Source organism: Nerophis lumbriciformis, linkage group LG24 (genome assembly GCF_033978685.3).
Source record: "Nerophis lumbriciformis linkage group LG24, RoL_Nlum_v2.1, whole genome shotgun sequence".
Classification (NCBI taxonomy): Eukaryota; Metazoa; Chordata; class Actinopteri; order Syngnathiformes; family Syngnathidae; genus Nerophis; species Nerophis lumbriciformis.
The window spans coordinates 31,909,975-31,927,566 of NC_084571.2; the positions used below are offsets into that span (position 1 = coordinate 31,909,975).

A 17,592-nucleotide genomic window follows, 5' to 3' on the forward strand; every position below is an offset into this window, starting at 1 on the left:
TTTTGCTCAATATGTTGAAAAATATTCTTAAATTAAGTAAATGCTAGTGCCATTATCTTGACATAATGATTTGCAATCTGCATTACATTTCTTGAAATTTCCTTGAAATTTATTGTTCTTAATGGAAAGGCAACCGCTTGTTACTCTCGGGGTCTCCTAGCCGCTCAGGCAAATCATATGGTCTAAAAATGCATTTTTCCATCGATAACATGACATCATCGCGCCAAGTGCATGCTCTTTCAGTCAATTAGTGCACATATATACAGCATGGCCCCCGGCCAAAACATTTTTAATTGTAATTTTGAAGAATTTATCTGAATGTGCATGAACTATTTCTGTTCAAAATTGTTAGAAATGTCACATGTTAAATGTTTAAATATTAACTGTCTGTTTACTGTGCCAACTGTACTACTATATGAGTACGTATTTCTATTGTTTCATTGAAAATAAAACAGCAAAGTCCATTTGGCCGTCATCCGTTTTAATTATGAGACACAATTGTGTCAAAGTCATGATTGTATTTTTTTCATGCTTGAAATAAGAAATGATTACTTTAAAAAAGTAGTTTTATACTTGTGAGTGTTGATGACACAGCTTTGCAACAGTTGATATTCTAGTTTCAAGCATGTTTTACTCAATATAGGTCATCAAATCTCAGCAAAAAGCTGTAATATCTTATTGAGATAATTAAGGACCAAAACCCTTAAAACAAGTAAAACACTCTAACATAAAATCTGCTTAGTGATAAGAATTATCTTATCAGACAGAAAATAAGCAAATATCACCCTTATTTGAGATATTTCATCTTACTTAGATTTCAGTTTTTGCACATTCCTTTATTTGTGGTGGACCGTTACAAATAGATTTGGTGTTACAAGTTTGCTAGGAATGCAACGATATCAAATTCTCACCACAGCATCAAGGCCACAATACGTTATTATTGCAGTAAGGTCAAAACAAAGATGACTTGGAAAAAATGCCTTAGTGTGGAAACTAAAATGCTAATGTTAAAGATAAACACACTTACTCTGTATATATACAAACTTAATGCTCAAATGTTGTAATCATATTTATTACTACCAAGAGGTATTTTCAAAGTGCAAAGACCAGTGAAGGAACAGTGTTCCAAGAAACAAGTCACCATGAATTGATTAACGTGGAGACATGAAAGCAATCTTGTGATAATGTGCTCTTAAAAGTTAATCGTTTGGCAATATTTATATTTAGATAATTAATCATTAACACTAATAAGAGTTTTGTTTTTAAGACTAAGGCTCACCTGTACTTGTGCTTTCGTGGATTGCGTCTGCGGTCTCGGCTGTTGTGGTAGTGCGGACAAGCGTAGCCCTGTCGGCAAAGTCTGGGTGGCTTGGTGCACTGCTCGGTTTTATAGTTAGCTAAAACAAAGTTTGTGTCTGCAGAGGGGGAAAAAAAAGTCTCATGTTGTTTTGTCATACAACACAAACAGGTTGAAATGACCAAATTGGGAGAGTGGTTGTGTGGGTTTTCACCTTGCCACCTGGGGTCTTCGGTCAGGGTTTTCTCGATCATGGCTTGGCTGGCTAACACACCGGGCTGGAGGTCAGGAATACCTTCACCGGAGCCCAGCTGTCCGTTATGGAGAGCCTCTTGTGCTTGGATCTCTCTATTGGCACACATCCTTGTATCATTATATTAGACACAGATAAGCATAAAAACTTAATAAAAATAATTATTTTTAATGTTTAATTAATTTAAATAATGTATAAAAATATATATATATTAAATATAAACAGATTTTTTTTAATATTATGCCTTAAAGATTTTTAAAAATGACAATATATAATATATATATATATATATATATATATATATATATATATATTATATAATATATAATACAGGGTATATATATTATAAAAAATTATAAAGATAAATATTTTTTTAATCAACCACTTAATATTCATGTGGATGAACATACAAAAGGAACAATTTAAGGGAAATTAAAGTAATCAACTGAGTGGAACAGATTCAAATGAAATATTTTTTTACATTGTACCTTCAAAGTTTTATAAAAATAATTTAAAAAAAACAAAAAACATTTAATTTGTGTATATTTGTATAATTAATTAAAAAAAAATTAAACTTAAACATTTAATATTTATGTGGATGAACACACAAAAACACAATTGAACCAGAATTTAAATAATTAACTGAGTGGAACCGATTCAAATTAAATATGTTTTTTTTCCAAACATTTATATAAATGCAAATAACAAAAATAAATAAAAATTGAAAAAATTTAAAGATTTTCTTTTTTTAAATTAAACATTTAATATTTATGTGGATGAGCACCCAAGACACAATTGAAACATAATTAAAATAATGAACGAAGTGGAACCGATTCAAATTAAATGTTTTTTTGTTTCACTTTTATATAAATGCAAATTACAAAAATGAATGAAAATATAAAAAATCTAAAGAATTTTTTTTTGTATTAAACATTTCATATTTATGTGGATGAGCTCAGAAAGGCACAATTTAAATATAATTAAAATAATCAGTGGAAGTGATTCAAATTAAATATATATTGTTTTACATTATGCCTTAAATTAAAAAAATGTTGATTGGAAAAATTATTTTATATTTTTTCTAAATAAAAACATATGTTTTTAATCAGTGCTTTAACAACAGCCGATGCTTATAACGTGAAATGTCTTGTGAGTAGAATGCTGAAGCACAATCACCAGTATCACCTGCTATCATACACGGGAGGCCGGAGATCAATCGGGCCGTGAGCGAATGCACAGTGGAGGCCGTTCTTCACGCAGTGACCCCGGGCGTCCGTCTCGTGGATGCAAGTACCCGTCTTGTAGTAGCGGAGGTGGTATTTGCGCTCAGTGTCGCCCGTAGTGCGGTGTAAATAAGGACAACTAAGGGGAGGTGGAGGAAGCACAAAGCAGGGAAATATGGTTAGCCCTAGAAATAATACATCACAAGACCAATTTCACCACAAAAAAAATTCCTCGCGCGTTGCATCCTTTCTTCCCTCTACCCTTAGTTGCAACAGTTGCCACGGCAACAGGTAGTCATATAAAAATAGCTGCAGTTGTTCATTATCCATCACTCTTTTTCAAATCTTTGACTCAAAAAAAAAAAAGCAGCAAAGAGAAGAACTTTGTATTCTAAGTTTCATGATGTGAAGATGATGAAGTGGAATGGGCTATGCAGAAACACTCCAATGAGATTAGATTACCCGTACTTTTCTTCTACTTCCCTTGCTGTAAGTCGGTCGGAAACTTCCCCTGAGCTCACTGTAAACGAACACGGCGTCTATCATGTGGAACTATTTCCCTGTTGCAAAGGAATACATTGTGCGTGCTTTTTGCGAACAATCCTCAAGAAAGGAAAAAACATTGCGCGTCAACGCATCAAACCTTGTCAGCGACCTGAAACGCCAGCATCGCTCACAGTTGTTCTAAAGCCAGCCAGATAGAAAGGCCCCAACACAGCTGCCGCCGTAACATTGTTGGCTGTTTTTGGATGGTTATTTAGAGGGCTGAAAAAGGGACCTCCCATTGACTTCATTATAAGCTGACTTTTATTTATGTTTATTTATAAGTTACAATGCATAAAAAAATATATCTGTCTTCTTGTCTTACATAATGATTGTGAATAGAGATGTCCGATAATATCGGACTGCCGATATTATCGGCCGATAAATGCTTTAAAATGTAATATCGGAAATTATCAGTATCGGTTTCAAAATTATCGGTGTCGGTTTCAAAAAGTAAAATTCATGATTTTTTAAAAACGCCGCTGTGTACACGGACGTAGGGAGAAGTACAGAGCGCCAATAAACCTTAAAGGCGCTGCCTTTGCGTGCCGGCCCAATCACATAATATATACGTCTTTTCACACACACAAGTGAATGAAAGGCATACTTGGTCAACAGCCATACAGGTCACACTGAGGGTGGCCGTATAAACAACTTTAAGACTGTTACAAATATGCGCCACAATGTGAACACACGCCAAACAAGATTGGCAAACACATTTCGGGAGAACATCCGCACTGTAACACAACAGAACAAATACCCAGAATCCCTTGCAGCACTAACTCTTCCAGGACACTACAATATACACCCCCCCCCGCTACCACCTACCCTCCCACCTCAACCCCCCCCCCCCCCCCCCCCAACCTCCTCATGCTCTCTCAGGGAGAGCATGTCCCAAATTCCAAGCTGCTGTTTTGAGGCATGTTAAAAAAAAGAATGCACTTCGTGACTTCAATACTAAATATGGCAGTGCCATGTTGGCATTTTTTTCCATAACTTGAGTTGATTTATTTTGGAAAACATTGTTACATTGTTTAATGCATCGAGCGGGGCATCACAACAAAATTAGGCATAATAATGTGTTAATTCCACGACTGTATATATCGATATCGGTAATTAAAAGTTGGACAATATCGGAATATCGGCAAAAAAGCCATTATCGGACATCTCTAGTTGTGAACGATAGGCAAAACTCCAAAAAAGTGTATGTTGCCTTTGAGCTGTCCAACGTTTTTTATGATGCTGAAAAAACTAAGTAACTTTGTATTTTGTAACAGATTGGAAGCATTTTCAAAATCTAAGTTTAGCTCCAATGGAATCGTGATTAATCAGTTAAGAAGCTTATAAATCGAAATTGAAACCTTAAAGGGGAACATTATCACAATTTCAGAATGGTTAAAACCATTAAAAATTAGTTCCCAGTGGCTTATTATATTTTTCGAAGTTTTTTTCAAAATTTTACCCATCATGCAATATCCCTAAAAAAAGCTTCAAAGTGCCTGATTTTAACCATCGTTATGAACACCCGTCCATTTTCCTGTGACGTCACACAGAGATGCCAACACAAACAAACATGGCGGAAAGAACAGCAAGCTATAGCGACATTAGCTCGGATTCAGACTCGGATTTCAGCGGTTTAAGCGATTCAACAGATTACGAATGTATTGAAACGGATGGTTGTAGTGTGGAGGCAGGTAGCGAAAACGAAATTGAAGAAGAAACTGAAGCTATTGAGCCATATCGGTTTGAACCGTATGCAAGCGAAACCGACGAAAACGAAACGACAGCCAGCGACACGGGAGAAAGCAAAGACGAATTCGGCGATCGCCTTCTAACCAACGATTGGTATGTGTTTGTTTGGCATTAAAGGAAACTAACAACTATGAACTAGGTTTACAGCATATGAAATACATTTGGCAACAACATGCACTTTGAGAGTGCAGACAGCCCAATTTTCATCAATTAATATATTCTGTAGACATACCCTGTCAGCAGGCCAGGGAAGCTAGGGTCGATATTCTTCTCTTGATCATCTTCGGGACGGTGTGAGCCAAGACATCCAGGGGGGTTTAGCTCGCTCGTCTGCGGGAACAAACTGCCGCCATTGCTTGCCGTGCTACCGAGGTCCTTTGTCCCTGAATTGCTCACACACTCCGGCAGATTCAATGGGGGTCTGGCGGCAGATTTCTTTGACTTTATCGTTGGAAATGCATCTGCTTTGAGTGTCGCAGGATATCCACACATTCTTGCCATCTCTGTCGAAGCATAGCTTTCGTCGGTAAAGTGTGCGGAACAAACGTCCAATTTCTTGCCACTTTCGCATCTTTGGGCCACTGGTGCAACTTGAATCCATCCCTGTTCGTGTTGTTACACCCTCCGACAACACACCGACGGGGCATGATGTCTCCAAGGTACGGAAAACAGTCGAAAAAACGGAAAATAACAGAGCTGATTTGACTCGGTGTTTGAGAAAATGGCGGATTGCTTCCCGATGTGACGTCACAACTCCGAGAGCGAATATTAGAAAGGCGTTTAATTCGCCAAAATTCACCCATTTAGAGTTCGGAAATCGGTTAAAAAAATATATGGTCTTTTTTCTGCAACATCAAGGTATATATTGACGCTTACATAGGTCTGGTGATAATGTTCCCCTTTAATGGAGGTAATGATGTTTTGAAGGGCCACACCACAGCATGAAAACAACTTACTCGTCTCCATCGGGACAGATGCCGGTGGTCTCGTCGTACTTGGTGCAGTAGACGTCGGGGCTGTAGTTAAAAGTTCCGTCTCTCCTCCTGATGGGTCTCCGCCTCCTCTGGTTGAGAAAGTGCCAATGGAAACACGTAAACGGTCTGTGCTGCGTGCACTTGTGCTGCAGGAACAGCGGGCACTGCTCGGTCCTAAACTCCTTCAAGTACCTGAAAAGAAAGGGAAAAAAAAAAACACGCTAAAATGTTTTCTTGACGAGCGAAACGTACAAATAAAAGAGTCTCAAATTGACAATATTAAAGTTAGCCCTACGGTACCAATCCCCGCAATACCACTGTGGATGTACGATAACCCAAATGTAAATATGCAATTATTAAAGAATGGAAATTTAAATAGTTACCAGATAGCACAATGGATTGAGGAAACATAATTAAGATAGAACACAATAAAAAGTGGCAAGATAAAAGGAATAAGGAAACAAAAGGTAGGGAGTATTACAAAGTCCAGAGGAGAGGAGGTGTAATGAGAGGAGGGATAGAAATAGGAAGGAAGAAGATATTATTACGAGAATGAGATTAGGACATACATACCTAAATAGTTCATTGACATTGATAGGGAAACATAATACAGAACTGTGTGACTATTTTATCAAATATAAAGTATAGGACATGTTTTAACACATTGTAGGAAAAAAATACCGAAAGGGAAATACGTTAGCGAAAGATATTTTAGGATTGCACCTAGAACACATAGGTCAGTGTTTTTCAACCACTGTGCCACGACACACTAGTGTACAGTGAGATATTGTTTGAGATTATGTAATTTCACTTTATTGGGTTAAAAATTGTTTTTGCATACCAGTAATTATAACCAGCAAATGTGCCGTTGTTGAGTGTCTGTGCTGTCTAGAGATCGGCAGAGTAACCGTGTAATACCCTTCCATATCAGTAGGTGGCAGCAGGTAGCTAATTGCTTTGTAGATGTCGGGAACAGGGTTTGTCGTGATCGCGATATGCAGACGACAGCGGGAGGCAGCGTGCAGGTAAAAAGGTGTCTAATGCTTAAACCCAAAATAAACAAAAGGCGAGTGCCGCTAAGAAAAGGCATTGAAGCTTAGGGATGGCTATGCAAAACGAAGCTAAAACTGAACTGGCTGCAATGTCAACAAAAACAGAATGCTGGAAGACAGCATTCTCGGCACCCTCATATCTGCTGACCTCTCCTGGACCCAAAATACAACTGCGGTCATCCGGAAGGCCCAGCGGAGACTCCACTTCCTGAGGGTGCTGAGGAAGAACAGACTGGAGAGGCAGCTGATGGTGACCTTCTATCGCTCGGCTGTCGAGAGCCTGCTGACGTACTGCATAACAGTGTGGTACGCCAGCTGTACTGAAGCAGACAAAAAGGCGATTCAGAGGGTCATAAAGTCTGCACACAAAAATCATTGGCTGCCCCCTCCCCTCCCTGAAGGATTTACACAACTCCCGTTGCCTCAACAGAGCAAAAAGCATCACCAAGGACAGTACACACCCTGGCTTCCACCTGTTCGGCCTGCTACCATCGGGCAAGCGCTACAGGTGCATCAGAGCCAGAACAAACAGGCTCAGAGACAGTTTCTTTCCCAGAGCTGTCACCATCTTGAACTCTAACTTATAATAACAATTCGCCCTATACAATATCCTACCCTAATACCCTACTGTGCAATATTACCCTTCGAGTGCAATACATCCGACACTGATAGTTATTTATTACTCCGGTACTCTTGTCTTGTTCTGTATATTGTACAGTATTTTGTATTTGTATAGTGTTTTGTATATTGTACAGGATTGCTTAGTATTTTTTATTGGATAGTAGTCTGTTTATTCCAATTCTTAGTTTTTTTCTTTATTACCTCTTGTGTAATTTGTTTTTACCCCATATTTGTTCCCACTACCGCACCTTAAGTTGGAGTCCTTAATCTCGTTATATGCAAATATAAAGACAATAAAGTCCATTCTATTCTATTCTAGTCAGCAAAGACTTACAGCGTGTGGAGCAGCAGACGGCGTCCACAAAGTACATCCGTACATGACATGACAATCAACACCAAAATAGGAGCGCAAGACAAGAACTAAATCACTACACACAGGAAAACACCAAAAAAAAACCTCCAAATAAGTCAGGGCGTGATGTGACAGGTCGTGACTTTGAGACAAGAGCTATAGTGATGCATGCTTGGTTATGGTTTGAATTAGAGATGTCCGATAATGGCTTTTTTGCCGATATTCCGATATTGTCCAACTCTTAATTACCGATATCAACCCAGTGTTTCCCACACATTCATTTATATGTGGCGGACCGCCACGAAAGAATTATGTCCGCCACAAATGGATTTTTCGGCTTTTGACTCGCTCGACCGCTCATAAAAGCAATGGGACTGTCTGTGAATGTTGCTTGTAGTTACACCTCCGGTGCAGTAGGTGGCGGTATGCATTGTAACTCCGCCAATAGCACTTAATTCACCTGGTGGGTCAGAAGAAGAAGAAGAAGAGGGACGGACGGACGGGACCAAAATACTCGCCGACTACTTTTCATAATGATGGCGCTTCCTACGTTTCTACCTCAAACGTCCAAAAGCTGCTGAAAGCCTTGATCCAGGATGCCATGGGGAAAAAAACTTAAATGGTGCCTTTTGGCGATAGTTAGCAGCTTGGTGGCTCATAGCCGGCTAGCTAACGCTTGCTAGCGTGGTAGAATTGCTTCATTTTTACAGGTGTTATAGGTAGATAGGTTATAGCTGCATCGCTCGCGGCTCGTCATATATTTAATGTTAATCCGCGATTTCACCGAGCGTTTCACTGACGGTTTCGCCTGACGCTGCTTCATTAACACCGCCGCTGTTTGACTCGGTCACCTGTTTTCATACCGACGAGCTAACGTGTCCAGGTTATAACCCTGTTGTCAATAAACACACATGGACTGAAGCTAAATTGTCCACTGTCCACTGCAGCATGTGAATGCAATGAAAATAATAAAATCTGAGCCAACCAGCTGTTAAAATGTTGTCCAGGTTAATGTTTTATTAAAAGCCCTTCATTTCAAGATTTCAACTGTGATTGGGCTTTAAACAGGTGGATGACCTGTTCAGATGGGTGTAACTGCTACTGGTCAAATAATGTGAAATAGCATTTAATTTTACATGTATGCAATGCCATTTAAATGTAATTATAGATAATAATAATAATAATAAATACTGTGTAGTGTTGTAAATAGTCAACGGGAAGGATTCTAGTAAGATATAAGCCATGAGCACTACACAGCCAGAAAAAAACCTAGGCAGGACAAGTAAAAATATTGGGGCAAGTAGATTTGAGAAGTCGGGCAAGTAGAAAAAAACCTTAACGTTGAACCCTGCATGTGTTGAGCTGCTGGTTAGACGGCACTGTACATAGAGCGCTTCTGCTCGTTAGTAATAAATTCTAATGTTGGATGTTCACTCCTTCACACAGATGAGTATAGAAAAATATTTTCAACGGCCGAAAAGGGCTGGACTTGGAGAGGAGGTAGGCCTACAGTCCGGACCACAGGTGCGACCTGTTCAGCAGGAGGAGGAGGAGGAGGTTGACTGACTGTGGCAGGACACCTCTGCCTCTGTTTCACTTCATGTTGCTGGTAAATAATATGGTTGTAGTAGTAGGCTAAAGTTAAATTATTTAGTATTCACTAATTAAAGGGGCAGAGCTTTAAGAGACATTTTAGCTTTTATATTTTATAAGATATATTTTTTGTAAGAACCACAATTAATAAATATATTTCAGTGAATCACTAATTGTTCAAATCTGTATATAAATATGTACATAAAATGTTGTAATTATATTCCAACTCTGCGTTCTTCTTGGTCATCGCCGCTGTCAATATCAGCTGCTGGGTTTCATTTTTTTAATGTTTTCTGCTGGTGGTGTGCCTGGAGATTTTTTCAATGAAAAAAATGTGTCTTGGCTCAGAAAAGGTTGAAAAACACTGTCATAGATCACAAAGCATTATATACATCGCAAAAACTGAAATTTAAGTAAGATTAAATATCTCAAATTAAGGGTGATATTTGCTTATTTTCTGTCTGATAAGATCATTCTTCTCACTAAGCAGATTTTATGTTAGAGTGTTTTACTTGTTACAAGGGTTTCGGACTGAAATGATCTCAGTAAGATATTACAGCTTGTTGCTGAGATTTGATGACCTATATTGAGTAAAACATGCTTGAAATTAGAATATCAACTGTTGCAAAGCTGTGTCATCAACACTCACAAGTATAAAACTACTTTTTTATAGTAATAATTTCTTACTTAAAGCATGAAAAAAAAAATCATGATGCCGAGTGCATATCATTATGTCAAGAGAATGGCACTAGCATTTACTTAATTTAAGAATATTTTTCAACATATTGAGGAAAAAGATCTCTTTTTTTTTTCTATCAAGAAAAGTGCACTAGTTATTAGTGAGAATATACTTATTTTAAGGTATTTTTGGGTTCATTGAGGTTAGCTAATTAGGGACCGAGTCCCTTTGGGACAGAGGACCCTATTGTATTTCTAGTGTTTTATTATTATACCGCCGCCTCTTTGAGCTGTAATTTGACCCCCTTAACATGCTTCAAAACTCACCAAGTTGAACACACACATCAGGACTGGCGAAAATTGCGATCTTATAAAAAAAAAAAAAACCCCCAAAACTCAAAATTGCGCTCTAGCGCCTCCTAGGAAGAAAACACAGACAAAACTGCCTGTAACTCCCAGTAGGAATGTTGTAGAGACATGAAACAACCTCCATGTAGGTCTCACTTAGACCTATATTTCATACACTGACAACCCCCAGCAAAAATCAACAGGAAGTTTGCAATTCCCCCTTCAAAACAAAAGTTGTGTTAAAACAGTCACCTTTTTTCAAACATTATCTCCTCTGAGCGCGTTTGTCGTGTCGGCTTCAAATGAGCACAGGAGAGAGCTTGAACCCCTCTGATTAAAAGTTGATGAAAGAGTTTTAATTACTGCTCCGGTTTGGATTTGATGAGCCCTCAAAGTCGGTCCCGTCCATCGCTGCTTGCAGCTTTAACTTTACTTGTTTTGGAAAGTCTTGACAAGCCGAATGTTCTTGTTCTGTTGGCAGATAATGTTGCTTAGTTCAAATAAGATACCCCTAATTTTTGCATTTTTAGGGACCGAGTCCCTTTGGGACAGAGGACCCTATTGTATTTCTAGCGTTTTATTATTATACCGCCGCCTCTTTGAGCTGTAATTTGACCCCCTTAACATGCTTCAAAACTCACCAAATTGGACACACACATCAGGACTGGCGAAAATTGCGATCTTATCAAAAAAACCAAACCCCAAAACTCAAAATTGCACTCTAGCGCCTCCTAGGAAGAAAACACAGACAAAACTGCCTGTAACTCCCAGTAGGAATGTTGTAGAGACATGAAACAAAAACCTCCATGTAGGTCTCACTTAGACCTATATTTCATACACTGACAACCCCCAGCAAAAATCAACAGGAAGTTTGCAATTCCCCCTTCAAAACAAAAGTTGTGTAAAAACAGTCACCTTTTTTCAAACATTATCTCCGTTGAGCGCGTTTGTCGTGTCGGCTTCAAATGAGCACAGGAGAGAGCTTGAACCCTTCTGATTAAAAGTTGATGAAAGAGTTTTAATTACTGCTCCGGTTTGGATTTGATGAGCCCTCAAAGTCGGTCCCGTCCATCGCTGCTTGCAGCTTTAACTTTACTTGTTTTGGAAAGTCTTGACAAGCCGAATGTTCTTGTTCTGTTGGCAGATAATGTTGCTTAGTTCAAATAAGATACCCCTAATTTTTGCATTTTTAGGGACCGAGTCCCTTTGGGACAGAGGACCCTATTGTATTTCTAGCGTTTTATTATTATACCGCCGCCTCTTTGAGCTGTAATTTGACCCCCTTAACATGCTTCAAAACTCACCAAATTGGACACACACATCAGGACTGGCGAAAATTGCGATCTTATCAAAAAAACCAAACCCCAAAACTCAAAATTGCACTCTAGCGCCTCCTAGGAAGAAAACACAGACAAAACTGCCTGTAACTCCCAGTAGGAATGTTGTAGAGACATGAAACAAAAACCTCCATGTAGGTCTCACTTAGACCTATATTTCATACACTGACAACCCCCAGCAAAAATCAACAGGAAGTTTGCAATTCCCCCTTCAAAACAAAAGTTGTGTTAAAACAGTCACCTTTTTTCAAACATTATCTCCTCTGAGCGCGTTTGTCGTGTCGGCTTCAAATGAGCACAGGAGAGAGCTTGAACCCCTCTGATTAAAAGTTGATGAAAGAGTTTTAATTACTGCTCCGGTTTGGATTTGATGAGCCCTCAAAGTCGGTCCCGTCCATCGCTGCTTGCAGCTTTAACTTTACTTGTTTTGGAAAGTCTTGACAAGCCGAATGTTCTTGTTCTGTTGGCAGATAATGTTGCTTAGTTCAAATAAGATACCCCTAATTTTTGCATTTTTAGGGACCGAGTCCCTTTGGGACAGAGGACCCTATTGTATTTCTAGCGTTTTATTATTATACCGCCGCCTCTTTGAGCTGTAATTTGACCCCCTTAACATGCTTCAAAACTCACCAAATTGGACACACACATCAGGACTGGCGAAAATTGCGATCTTATCAAAAAAACCAAACCCCAAAACTCAAAATTGCACTCTAGCGCCTCCTAGGAAGAAAACACAGACAAAACTGCCTGTAACTCCCAGTAGGAATGTTGTAGAGACATGAAACAAAAACCTCCATGTAGGTCTCACTTAGACCTATATTTCATACACTGACAACCCCCAGCAAAAATCAACAGGAAGTTTGCAATTCCCCCTTCAAAACAAAAGTTGTGTAAAAACAGTCACCTTTTTTCAAACATTATCTCCGTTGAGCGCGTTTGTCGTGTCGGCTTCAAATGAGCACAGGAGAGAGCTTGAACCCTTCTGATTAAAAGTTGATGAAAGAGTTTTAATTACTGCTCCGGTTTGGATTTGATGAGCCCTCAAAGTCGGTCCCGTCCATCGCTGCTTGCAGCTTTAACTTTACTTGTTTTGGAAAGTCTTGACAAGCCGAATGTTCTTGTTCTGTTGGCAGATAATGTTGCTTAGTTCAAATAAGATACCCCTAATTTTTGCATTTTTAGGGACCGAGTCCCTTTGGGACAGAGGACCCTATTGTATTTCTAGCGTTTTATTATTATACCGCCGCCTCTTTGAGCTGTAATTTGACCCCCTTAACATGCTTCAAAACTCACCAAATTGGACACACACATCAGGACTGGCGAAAATTGCGATCTTATCAAAAAAACCAAACCCCAAAACTCAAAATTGCACTCTAGCGCCTCCTAGGAAGAAAACACAGACAAAACTGCCTGTAACTCCCAGTAGGAATGTTGTAGAGACATGAAACAAAAACCTCCATGTAGGTCTCACTTAGACCTATATTTCATACACTGACAACCCCCAGCAAAAATCAACAGGAAGTTTGCAATTCCCCCTTCAAAACAAAAGTTGTGTAAAAACAGTCACCTTTTTTCAAACATTATCTCCGTTGAGCGCGTTTGTCGTGTCGGCTTCAAATGAGTACAGGAGAGAGCTTGAACCCTTCTGATTAAAAGTTGATGAAAGAGTTTTAATTACTGCTCCGGTTTGGATTTGATGAGCCCTCAAAGTCGGTCCCGTCCATCGCTGCTTGCAGCTTTAACTTTACTTGTTTTGGAAAGTCTTGACAAGCCGAATGTTCTTGTTCTGTTGGCAGATAATTTTGCTTAGTTCAAATAAAATACCCCTAATTTTTGCTTTTTTTTTCTTGTTTTTGAGCACTGACTTTTTGCAGTGTATACATAATTTAAAAAGACTGGGTTAAATAAAGGAATATAGAGTAGGGTTCCACCTCGGTCCACATTCCATTTCAGAAGGTGGCGGAAATGCACACCAGAAGGTTGCTTCCCAACCGCCATTAAATAAAAAAAAAAGAAGAATAAGAAGAAAGAATAAAAGAGTCCAGGAGCGACGCCAGACAAGACTGCCGTATTTTGGGTCGCTCGGCGTTCGCTCGCTATTCACAGAGAAAGTGCGCAAGGATTCGGACGCAACTCCAGCGGGGATCCCTTGAGCGTACGTCAATAAAAGCGCGTAGCGAGAAGGGAACACAAAATAAGGCCGAGCTATTTACAAGCAGACGGGGCTAGCTTAAGTCAACGTCGAGCTCGGGGAAAAGTTGACGGCCCCACGCTTAAAAGAAGCCCGAACGCCATTTTACGCTTTGTTGACTTTATCCCACTCACGGCGGGTTAGTCAATGGAGGTTAAAGGACTGGCGTGGCGACTGTTTTTAGAGGGGGGTGGGGGGGGGTGGACTATGCCAATGTTACAAAGCAACCATCTTTTCAGCGCGCGCACACAAAAATAGTTTGGACAAAGACGGGAAGGAGGCGCGGGCAAACGCGACGCTTCGCCAGGCCCAGCTATGTCGCTCCGGTAGGCGGCGGCTGTACTCACGTATAGTGGGTAGGTTTCTCGGTTTGAGGAGACGCATTGGCCGCCGTTTTCGAAACCGACGGCATTTTCAGTCAAAACAATCCAGTGCGCATGCGCGGGGGGATCTGTTGCGCCAGCGCATGCACGTAAGACTCCACCAGCGCGCGGCGCTTTCAGCGGCGACCGCCAGGGGGTGCTGGAAACACACTATAGGTTTGTTTTGATTAGTGCAAGTCAACGGTGGCCGACCGAGGCCAAAGAAGCACCTTTGCCAAGCATTTGGACATCTTAAATTATACTCAATTTGCTGTTATTTATTGCAATATAAATGTTATAAAATGACCACTTTCCCCTCATATTATCACACAATTATTTCCAATATTGCCTTGGTAAAGGGCAAATATCGCTCCAAAAACTGGTTTATGCAATGCTGTTTTTAAGTTACACATGTGAACACACCATTCATCACTTTCACTGATTTAAAATGTGCTAACTTTTTGATGTAGTGCTCCTGTTATGGAGGTTAATGTGTGTCTTTATTACAAAAGCTTTTTTTACACCAAATTTTTACACATACATTTTTTTAAACTGTTTTTTTTTTATACATCAAATTCCATCCATCCATCCATTGTCTACCACTTGTGAATTATTTTGACAGTTTTACAAAAATGTCATTTAATTTCGTAAATTCATTTAATTAATAAACTGAATTTTTTAAACAGAATTTTATTACAAAATATTTTTTTTTTAATTTATGTAACTGAACTTCTTGTATTGGAATTGTATCTTTTTTTTTTACATCAAATTATGCTGACAATTTCATTGTTTCAAAAATTCAGTGTACAAAATGTTTGTGTAAAAAATGGTGTATAAATAAATTCTGTGTAAAAAAATCCAGTGCATAAAAAAAAAAATTTTTACACTGAATATTTTTACACTGAATTTTAATCATCTGAACTTTTATACACTTTTTTTTTTTTTTTGACAATTTTTTTACACTGAATTTTAAAACTGATTTTTTTTCAATGAAATTGTCAGCATAATTTTCTGTAAAAAAACCCAACAACATTCAGTTCACGAAATTAAAATGTACGGAGCCCCTAAAGGGACATGGGGGAAATTTAATTTTTTATAATTTTTTTTATTTTTTACTTTTTTTAGACATGTATCTCGATACATATATATATATATATATATATATATATATATATATATATATATATATATATATATATATATATATATATATATATATATATATATATTTATATATATATATATATACAATTATTATTTTATTTTTTTATAACTTTATAAAAAGTTTCTCGTGCGCACGAGATACATGTCTTAAAAAAATATATATATAAACGTTTTTTTCCCCCCATTTCCCTTTAGGGGCTCCGTAAAAATGCAAACAATTCCGTTCCATAAATTAATAGTAAAAAAAAAGCTTATGTAATAACCATACACCGAGGCGACGAAGCAACTCACCAGCCGATGTCAACATAGCCACATAAGCTAATTATCTCTCTGTGATAACGGCACTGCTATAAATAGTTTATCTGCTCCAGCGCTAATAATAACAATATCACTAATACTTGGTTAATATTCAAGTAAGCAAAATGTAAATGGGATATTGTTTGTCATGATCCGTTTCCCAGATCATGTTTTGTTTAGTTAAAGACTCCCTTAGTTCTGTTTCAGCACTCCTAGGTTTGTGTTTTCTTGGTTGCCATGGGTGCTGATTATTTTCACCTGCCTCTGATTAGTGTTCGGGACGCTCACCTGCTCCCGGGCACTAATCAGAGAGCTATTTATTCCGGTTTTTCGCCACACTCAGTCTGGCAGTCTTGTTTGCTTCACGCAACAGTTGCGTTGAATACCTTTTTGATTCCTTTTTTTTCACAATTTTTGCACACCATTTTTTATTTAATGAAATTGGCAGCATAGTTTGATTGAATTTGTGAGCAAAATGTGTTTGTTTAAAAAATACAGTTTACTCCCAGCAGGCACAAGACATTGATACAACGTTGATTATACATACATGTCCTTTAAAACTGACTTTGAAACAACGTTGCAAAATAGTTGTATTTGTAGATTGAGACAACGTTGACGTCTAGTGTTGGATCCACGTTGTTGGTTGGAAAATTACCAAATTTCAAAGGTCAAAACCACGTCACAACCTGACATTGAATAAACGTTGTCAAAGAGCATGTTGTTTCAATGTTGTATTTGTGTTGTAGAATATTGGTTGGGAAATGACCAAAATTCAACGGTCAAATCAAGGTCTGAACCCAACATTGGGTAAAGTTTGTCAAAAAAAAAAAAAAGTTGTTTCGAAGTTAGGTTTGAGTTGCTCAATGTCAGGAGCTAATTCAACAAGTTATCAACGAGTATAAAATTCAGTGTAAAAAGTTCAGTGCAGAAATATTTGTTGCTTCAAAAGCTCAAGATCTACACTGGTAAATTAAATTAAATTATGACATTAAAGAAATGAAAATGTAATGAAATTATCTGCATCATTTTCTCAGTTATATCAACTCAGTGTAAAAAAACAAATAAACATCCAAGTGAATCTTGAGTTTTAAAGCAAGGATTATTTCGCACATATCGTTTTTTCCACTGCCACAGTCTATCCCAGGGGTCGGCAACCTTTACCAGTCAAAGAGCCATTTTGACCAGTTTCGCAAATTATAGATAACAATAGGAGCCGCAAATTTTTTTTGAAATTTTAAATGAATTAACACTGCATACAAAGTTTTCATTTGCTTTGTGCTATGTATAAACCATGGGGCCCGGCCGGGCACAGCCCGAAGAGGCAACATGGGTCCCCCCTCCAATGGGCTCACCACCCATAGTAGGGGTCATAGAGGTCGGGTGCGATGTGAGCTGGGCGGCAGCCGAGGGCAGGGCACTTGGCGGTCCGATCCTCGGCTACAGAAGCTAGCTCTTGGGACGTGGAACGTCACCTCGCTGGGGGGGAAGGAGCCTGAGCTAGTGCGCGAGGTGGAGAAGTTCCGGCTAGATATAGTCGGACTCACTTCGACGCACA

The 17,592-nt window shown here is 38.7% G+C and overlaps 1 protein-coding gene across 3 annotated transcripts in view; it reads right to left on the reverse strand.

Annotated features, from left to right (window-relative positions):
• unkl (unk like zinc finger) overlaps window positions 1-14,691 on the reverse strand; it is a 32,074-nt gene extending 17,383 nt beyond the window's left edge. The window contains exons 1-5 of one of the 3 annotated variants that reach the window (XM_061981988.2): window positions 14,562-14,691; window positions 6,025-6,234; window positions 2,736-2,912; window positions 1,512-1,645; window positions 1,280-1,415 (exon numbers count right to left, since the gene is read on the reverse strand). In XM_061981988.2, coding sequence (XP_061837972.2) covers window positions 1,280-1,415; window positions 1,512-1,645; window positions 2,736-2,912; window positions 6,025-6,234; window positions 14,562-14,626 — 722 coding nt within the window. In that variant the 5' untranslated portion in view covers window positions 14,627-14,691. Of the gene's footprint in view, window positions 1-1,279; window positions 1,416-1,511; window positions 1,646-2,735; window positions 2,913-6,024; window positions 6,235-7,242; window positions 7,389-10,938; window positions 11,171-14,561 lie in introns of those variants that run through there. The other 2 variants (XM_072916004.1, XM_072916003.1) reach the window with 2 other exon arrangements.
• Between the last annotated feature and the right edge of the window lie 2,901 nt (window positions 14,692-17,592).